Here is an 8,687-nt window from a genome sequence, read left to right on the forward strand (position 1 = left end):
CCAAAATCGTGATTTTGCACATTCGTCATCCGTTTTCTGAGGCGACGAACTGCTAAGTTGCGTTGTGGGAAGGTACATATATTCTCAGATCTTGAACCGTCATCAAGGTGGGTTTTTATACTGAGGACCGGCAAAAGTGCTCAGATATCCTCCAAAAATTTCAAGAAAATCCATCTCTATTGGCTTTGCGCTTCAAGATGATCCAAAAATTAGGATACCTATGAAAAGATCGACATGTACGTATACATGTAGGACGGGAGCTTCTTTCCCCAAAACAGCGTTCGCCTCTCGGAAGGCAATGGAAAACAACGGAGTGTACTATTTTTTTCACAAAAAAACTTCTCATAAAATCTATTTGCCGTTCGGAAGTGGCGATAAATCGTAGCTCATTACATTTGTGTAACAAGATCAGGACACACGCTACAAATTGAAGGAGAAGCTCAGCCAAATACTTAGCAAAAGTGTAAGCGCCCAAATATTATTATTATTATAAGGTATTCATGATCTTACACAGGCTTTTTGTATACAGTAGCAAAGCAAGTCTTCTACGAGCATTGGGCTCGCTCTAATAGCGGAGACCGTGTCAGCTGATACGACCTCTCCTATTTGATTTACCAGGGACGTGAACCGGTTTTGAACCGAACCGGGTTTGAACCGGAAAACCGCTTTTTTCTATTAATTAACTGAACCCTTAACCGAACCGAAATTTTCCACAAATGTTTGATCCGAACCGAAAACCGAACCACTTTCTTAAAGGTTTAAAGGTTCATTTCAACCATTGTTAAACCTACCATGTTTTTTACCATGTGACAATATCAAATGTAAAGGCAACCCATCTCATTTGACAGACACTTGATCATTAACCTTGCGCGTTATTTTTTTTGTTTTTCGAACCGTTGAACCGAACCGAAACCCCGGTTCAAAGAGCAAAAAAAGCACTTTGACGAACCAATCCAAAAGTGCAATAACGGTTCGAACCGCTTAACCGAACCGACCAAATTTTTCATCCGGTTCACGTCCCTGTGATTTACGTGTTAACGAAAATTCACCATCGCACAAGGGTGACGTTGTCGTTGCTTCACTCTTTCTTCCAACGTCAAATTAGTAAGACGGAAACCGTCATCTCAACTAGGAAGTCTTAGATACACTACGCAGCTCTTTAGTCAATTTGATGATTTCGCCTGGCGCCTTCTGATTGCCTGAAACCTCGGTTCAAAAAAAAAACCGTTTTAATGAACCAATCCAAAGATGAAAAAGCTATGCGCGCTGCTAAATCGAACCGATCAAATTTTTTATATCGCTCACGTCCCTGCTGGACAGAACCACTTCTACCTTGTTATACTGGCATCAATTAGCTATTTCATTTACTTTTCCTCGAAAGATGAGTATTAAAATTAAGGCTTCGAGATCGCTGTAGCATGTGAAATTCAGTTTGCACTAAGGAAGTAATCAATTATTGGAGACGGAGAAGGGATCCCTTTAGGGTCGATAAGCTTCAACTCTCAATTCCGGTGAGAGTATTGACATGACTGTTGTCGTTGGTGGACGAAAAAGTGGACGCATTTCCATTTCTATTCCTAAACTGCCAAGCTTTTGAAATGCTGCGATCTAAAAAACTATAATCGCACTTTTTACATAGCCCTGAACCAATTCTTGCCGCTGTGAAACTTCGAACCCTAACCTGGCCTTACTACGTGGCCTTAGGATCTTAAGCGTATGTAGTGAGAGCCATTTAAAAGCCACAAAATCATACTATAAAATAAGGCGAACGAAGGTACATATTTATGTAGTTAACTTTAGGGTTGTTGATAGTAGTTGGACTTTAAAGAATTTAAGATTCAAATAGTAGTATGTCGCGCTTATACCGATGCGAGCCCATATTGCAGATTCTGCTTTATTAATAGGAAAACTATGACTTTATAAATATTTCGATGTTATTAACCATTGAAAAAATATTTAAGAAAAAGCTGGCGCCTACGAGCCGAACACCATATCTTCATAATTTATGTATTTTAAATTGAAATTCCAAAAGCACACACTTTCAGCTTAAGTGATATGTATATTATTTTTTACATATTTCAATTACCTAAAAATATAAATGTTGTTTTTCCTACACAATAAATAAAAAAGTAATTTTAAATTAAAATCATATAAAATATGCATGTAAAAACCGAATGGCTTAAGATTGACCTCCAATTGCTTATATGTTGTATCTACCATTTTCGTGATGCTAAATATTTTACAGTTTTATGCACTATGAATTCATATTTACACTTATGTATGTATATAGAGCTAAAAAAGGCCTCAAATTCTTAACTCATACAATGTTTTTAATTGTTCATATTGCGCTTGAAATTCACATATTTTAATATGAATGTGTATGCATATGCATACCTTTTTTTTATATATTCCAATAAATAAGCCAATTTATTCTTATCACTTATGTATAATTGTAGGTATATGTATATATCAATTGCAATGCAAAAACTTACCGGCATGCCAGAATCGATTTGTCCAAATCGCGTCGTACGCCACGACTCCAATATCAAGAGACCGGCGTACACTTTACCAACCGACAATTTGCCCTTATTCAGTTGGTCTATGGGTGGTACAAGCAAATCCAACATTTTCTTCGCTTGCAAAGGCCATATATTCGTTATGGTTTCCCTAAGTTCCGAATCCGCTTGATCCATTTCCTCCGCTAAAAGTACCAAGGGGGAGGAAGGAATAGGAATCAATTGTTTATGTGTGGTTTTCAATGGCCAGTGTTTTGTTTTTTTGTTTGTTTGTGCTAATTCTATTTATTTGGCATTTGTGGCATTCGACTTACCAGATCGCATCTTTATACTCAGATTTTCGCGTATCAACGCAAACAGCGTCGTTGTAAATTGTACTCTCATTTCATCATCCAAAGGCATATTCATACGTATCAGCTTCTTGTAGGCGAGGCGATTGGGACATTTGTTACCGAACCCCAACGGAGGATCCATATTTTTCAACATATCATACATTTCCGTATAATGTATTCTACCACTAGGATTTTTTCGTTTGTTCACAGGGGTTTTTTGGAATTTTCATGTGATTTTCCAATTTGAAAAACGATTTGTATTGTTTCAGGATTTTTGTTGGTTTTTTTTCGATTTTTGTAAAAAGCACATATGTAAATAAGTAAGAAAATTAGTTAATTTCTTGGAAGTTTTCAATTATGTTGTGGTACATACACACAACGACACACAAAAATACACGAATAGGACAAAATTTACCAAAAAAGCAATAAAATACGATTAGCTAGTGAGCAGAACAAAATTTGCAGAAGAAAATTAGCCAAAATTATAAGAATAAATATGTATGTAAACTACAAAGCGTGGAACGAAAATGGAAATTTACTATATACACATAAAAAATATTGAAGCAAAAGGCGATACGATTTTTCGTTGAAGATAGTTTCTGTTTTGTTTTTGCGTTACAGCTATGGGAAAAGCTTGAAAGACGTTTAAATACAACAAGTAAATAGAAGAAACTATAGCTACTTCCTCCAAGAAATCGCAAAAGGAATGGCAAAAAGTGAAAATTGATCGTCTTCACAAATTGGTATTTATGGATTAACAACCTTTAGATCGGTGGTGGGCATCAGCTTGCCCACGGGCAAAGCTCTTTCAAGCTTTGCATATATTTGGTATAGAAAGTTTGCATGAGCTTTGTCCGCGGGCAGGCCGGTGCTCACCACCGTTTTAGATACTAGCAGTAGTTTGGCTGTTGAAAGCGTTCTCTAGGATTTTTTTTTTATTTTTTCTAAAGCTTCGTCGATGAGCTGTAAATATATATTTAAGCCTTGAACAGCAGCTGCGAAAATTAAAAAACAAACTCTTTATTTTTTAATTAATATAAAAGTAAAATTGTTGAGCTTTTATGGTCTACAGTTTCAGCTGTAAATGAAAGCTTAGCGTTCGCAAGCTTTCGCTGTTCCAACGGGAGACTGTAACTTAAAAAAGAAATCCTTAAATGCGTAATAGCAGTTGTATGCGAAGCGTATATAATTGCAAATATATAGCAATGTATATATGTAAGTACTTCTAGCAACTAGAAATTTTAGACAATTATTTAATAAAAATGATATATGTAGCATATAGTAAAGTGAATGAGTATGTTAAAAAATTCGACTCCTTGAAATTTTCTTAAATCTTCTTCTTGAACCTCGAAGTGTTACTTTGATATGGTTTTCATATTTTCTGTTTTTTTTTTTACTCTCTTCCAATATGAAGCAAATACGAACAAATAATAATCATTTAATATAATAAAGAGCTTTCACATAAGCTCATAAATATTTACAGAAATTAAAAGAAAATGTTTTAACTATAATAAACACATATGTATGTATGTATATATGGTTATGAAAACAAATACAAAATATTTCTGTGTATATACACGGTGATAGACATTGTTGTACACAACACACTTTTAATTTAAAATTTAGCTGCACCAAAAAACAATCCAGATAATGCTAATTCCGGCTAAAGCAGGAAAACGGACCCTTCTGGTGACTTCCAGACACATGCGTCCTGAGACAGTAGATGCGATTGAGCGAACATAATTTGAAACTGGTCTCGTAGAAACACCCTTCAATGTCAACAACCCTCAAAGCTATGCCTCACACTTTCAGTCACCACCCCGGAAATTGTTCTCAATAACGCTTAATTAAGAAGATGTAGTGTATCTATACCCAGCTAGCCATGGCCTCGTCAACGCAAAAGTAAGATTAAGTACTTAGCTAAAGCATAAACGTCTGCTATCCGCTCTCGCCCAGAAAGATTGTGAAGTTGAAAATATAGTACATGATACTATGCAGCGTGCGTTGCGGTAACGCGGCATCCATCTGAACCAAAGTTTTCCGTATGTAATTGTCCATTTGCTCTCGGTCAGATCTTATGGGCAACTTATCTGCGGCGCAGTTTCAATGTCAATATGACCCAAGTGCCTACATGAGTCTGACTAGGAAATAACCAGACGCTACCGAACTAGGAGTCAAACATTCCCATATTAGCTAGAGGGAACCGTGTACGAGCTCTATACTAAGTCGCGGACTTGGAAAACTGTTATCTCAACAGTATCATCGCGAAGGAAACTATTTGGTTTTAGCAAGTCCTAAAAAACCACTTGGGTCTCGAAGAATGTGCTGCTATCGGGGAGATGAAGGATGATGCCCAAAGGGCCACGACGCGATCAGGCGCAATGCGAGCAATGAAATATGGGAAAAAAGTTATATGTTTCAGTTGCCGACCGAGAAGAAATTCGCCAAAAAATTTAGCCAAAATTAATTTTCGAAAATATTGAAAACGGCTGATGGCAGGTCCACAAATTATAAACAAAAAACTTTTTCGCACTACTGAAAGGTACCAGCGGAGAAAAATGTAGACGTGACGAACATTCCAGGCAGAGTCTTGAAGTGTTGCAAAGCCCTTCAACGGGTCGCAGATTGCAAAGCTTTCCCATAGGAAAACCGGTTCTTACCGTGCAACCCGTAGACCGTGCAAGGGTTTCGCAAGACTGTGAATCCCTCTACTGATTCTTCAATTTATGATATTTAATTCAATGCTACCTTGCTCCAAAATTTACGGAATTCGAATAGCACTGGATACATTTTGGTAAGAACGAAGTTCTGCCGAAGGAAAAAAGAAATTTTTTTTTCGAAAATACAGCAAAATTAAAAATTAAAAAAATTTTGGAATTTTTATTTAAGTTATTGCTTTCACGTTTTTTTTGTTTCGAATATTTTTCAAATAGTTTTTTTTTTACATAGCCCCAAATATCACCTTTAAAATGAAACTCGCAAGATTTTTTACCTATAATAGATATCTACTAAAAAATAATTTGCAATTTTGGAGAAATTCAGTAAATTGTGTAATTTTGAAATTTCGAAAAAATATTGTTTCCTTGCCAGAAAAATTTATCCAAATCAAAAATGGTCTATCCGAACCACTGGTCGGTTTGACCCACACTGAGCCAAATACATATGGTCAATATGTATATTGGAATCAAGTGATTTCGGTTTCCTAAACAAGTTTATACTATGCACAATATTATCTTACTTCAGTGTGTTGAATACAACTTGAAATACGTATGCAATTAGGTACATTTATGCGTGAGTTTACAAACCATTTACAACATAACCAATCTGTAACCCAAAAATCATACTGGAATGTGAACATTTTGAAAAAATTGTTGAAATGAAACACAAATATGGTTAAAAAATTATCAAAAATAGTTGTTTTTTTTTTGTTTACAAAAAGTAAATGAAGTGATTAACAACGTTAACACAAACACATAGAGATTAACAAAAAACTAAACATGTATGTAAATAGATGCACAAACGAACAAATGTGATTTTGCTTAAATTGTTTCGATTTTTTGAACAGAAATTAATGAAATAAGTAAATCTATATTTTTTTTTTTATATTAAATTGATAATTACGTCGCATTTGGATCATATTCAGCCCATATCCGAACGAACTCGTCCAAATGATGGGCACCCAATATACTGGAGTCTCTGGTGAGATAATCGAAATTATCCATAATAACGGCAACGAATAAATTCAACATGAGAAATGAGCAAAAGAATATGAACGATACAAAATAAGCGTATGCCAGCGTTGAGCCGCATGTTTCGTTGCCCTTGTCGGCTTCCTCGTCGCATGGCCTCCCCTTAAGGCACGCCAGCATAATGTTCGGCCACGCCTCGCCAGTTGCACATCTATAAAGATTTTACGCAGAGCGTTAGTACAATATGGATCAAATAAGTTGTGTGCTACAGAGATAGCGTAAGTACTGTGTATGACAGTATTTATATATATACATATATAGTTATTTTTCTATTATACTAAGAATACATTAACTATACATATGTAGATAGTAAATATACAAGTAAAAGCAAATTTGTGTGTGTGTGTGTTTTTTTTTTCATAAAGTACATAACAATTTCGTTTTACTCGTTTGTGTTTTTGTGTGTATGTATCTATTTAGTAAAGTTTAAAAACGCGGCTAATCATATTAAATGCAAGTCTATATTTGCAACTCGTGTTGGATAGTACACAGCTGGGATGGGGAATTCAACTAAATGCGTATTTTTTGTACCGTTTGAACTACACTAAAATTGTAGTATACTCAATAAAAAAATTAGTTGCCATCAAAGAACAAAAAAAACTTTATAAAATCAGGTAATTGCTTTTTATTTTACTTTTTTTTTAAGGTTACATATTTATGTATACAAACAAATATTACATAGGTGAGTACATTAGACCGGTGCGCTTTGCAAACAAAAGCAAAAGATCCCGTTCTTGATACGTCTTTAAAACAGCCAAAATGTAGTTTTTATTTATGGCCCGATTTTATAATTGTCTAGAACTATTTAGGATCATTAAAAATTGATAACTTACTGAAGCCACATTAAAATCGGGTTACAAATAAAAAGTAATGAGTACTTCTCGATTTTGGCTATTTTCGGGACTCGTCAGAAGGAAAACTTTATGGCGCTCTTTGCAATACACTCTGTCGCATTTACATACATAATTTAGTGTGCATGTACAGTAAAACTTCGATAATTTATTTTATTTATATATTTTTTTTTTATTTTTTTTTTACTCTTAAGTATTTATTATATACATACATACGATATGTATTTTTAAATGCAAATTATTGTATACTTCAGAAAATTTTAATAAATATATTTCATTAAGTCACTTTAACTTTTTTATTTTAATATCTAATTGCAAATAGCTAATCGTTAATCCGAACTACTTATCGAAGCTTCACTGCATATTTTATGCAATTTTCAAATAATTTCCAAAGATTTTTTCATCCTACAACTGCTAAGAGTCAACTGTTTGATGAATTAGTTAGTAAGAAAAAACTTAGTTTTTTAAGATGATTTTTTTTTATATTTCTACTTTTGAAAAGAACTTTAGTAAAGTGTGCTGGCAACATTACATTGAAATAAACTGATATGTGTGTATGTTAGGAATGTTAATCCCGGGACCACTTGGCAAATAATCACGAGAAACTCCAGCCAGTATCGGCTATATGTCTTTTTTTTATTGAATAATTCATATTTTTTATGAATGTCTAGCCCAGTATACATATAACAGCGTGCGATAGTAAATTTTACATACAAAAATCTATATATTCGCGAAACCATGGGCCAAAAATAGTAAAATTGTGTTTTTAATTTTTCACTCTGACGTCAGTAATCCAAAAATTATTTAAACATTTCAGTGAAATGTGCTTAGAGAAGAAGAATGGATATCAAATTAAAGAAGAATTTAAGCAGATTCAATGTTTTGGTGCATAAGGAAAATGTCCTTTTAAAATTTAATCCTTGAAATTTCGCAGAATTAGTTTTTGAAAAAATTATATGTCAAGGACTTAAATAACCTTGATAGCATCCTCGAATTTCGTCCTTATAACTTTAAAAAATTACCCATTCGTCCTTGTTAATCTAAAAAAATTAAATTTTTGTATATTCTAAAGAAATTTTCGCTTTCATTTGGTACCCATACTTTTATTCTACATTGCATCGATTTTTTTATATAATTTTTGGATATAGTCATATCTTCGAAATTACAAAGTCCTTTAAAATAAATTTTGACGTCAGGGATAAAAAATAAAAATGCCACTTTAAATAAAAAAGTAGGTTT

At 33.9% G+C, this 8,687-nt stretch overlaps 1 protein-coding gene across 1 annotated transcript in view; it reads right to left on the bottom strand.

Annotated features, from left to right (window-relative positions):
• The window catches only part of LOC108377400 (voltage-dependent calcium channel type A subunit alpha-1-like), a gene marked incomplete at both ends in the record, with an annotated part of 13,049 nt that extends 6,299 nt beyond the window's left edge, over positions 1 to 6,750 (bottom strand). Inside the window, 3 exons of the mRNA XM_017633660.1 lie at positions 2,493 to 2,701; positions 2,831 to 3,033; positions 6,470 to 6,750. Of these exons, the coding sequence (XP_017489149.1) occupies positions 2,493 to 2,701; positions 2,831 to 3,033; positions 6,470 to 6,750 (693 nt within the window). The remainder of the gene's footprint in view (positions 1 to 2,492; positions 2,702 to 2,830; positions 3,034 to 6,469) is intronic.
• Positions 6,751 to 8,687: the final 1,937 nt, after the last annotated feature.

This window comes from Rhagoletis zephyria, unplaced genomic scaffold (genome assembly GCF_001687245.7).
Source record: "Rhagoletis zephyria isolate East Lansing unplaced genomic scaffold, Rhagoletis_zephyria_1.1 Rzeph_scaffold_12028, whole genome shotgun sequence".
In the NCBI taxonomy this organism is placed as follows: Eukaryota; Metazoa; Arthropoda; class Insecta; order Diptera; family Tephritidae; genus Rhagoletis; species Rhagoletis zephyria.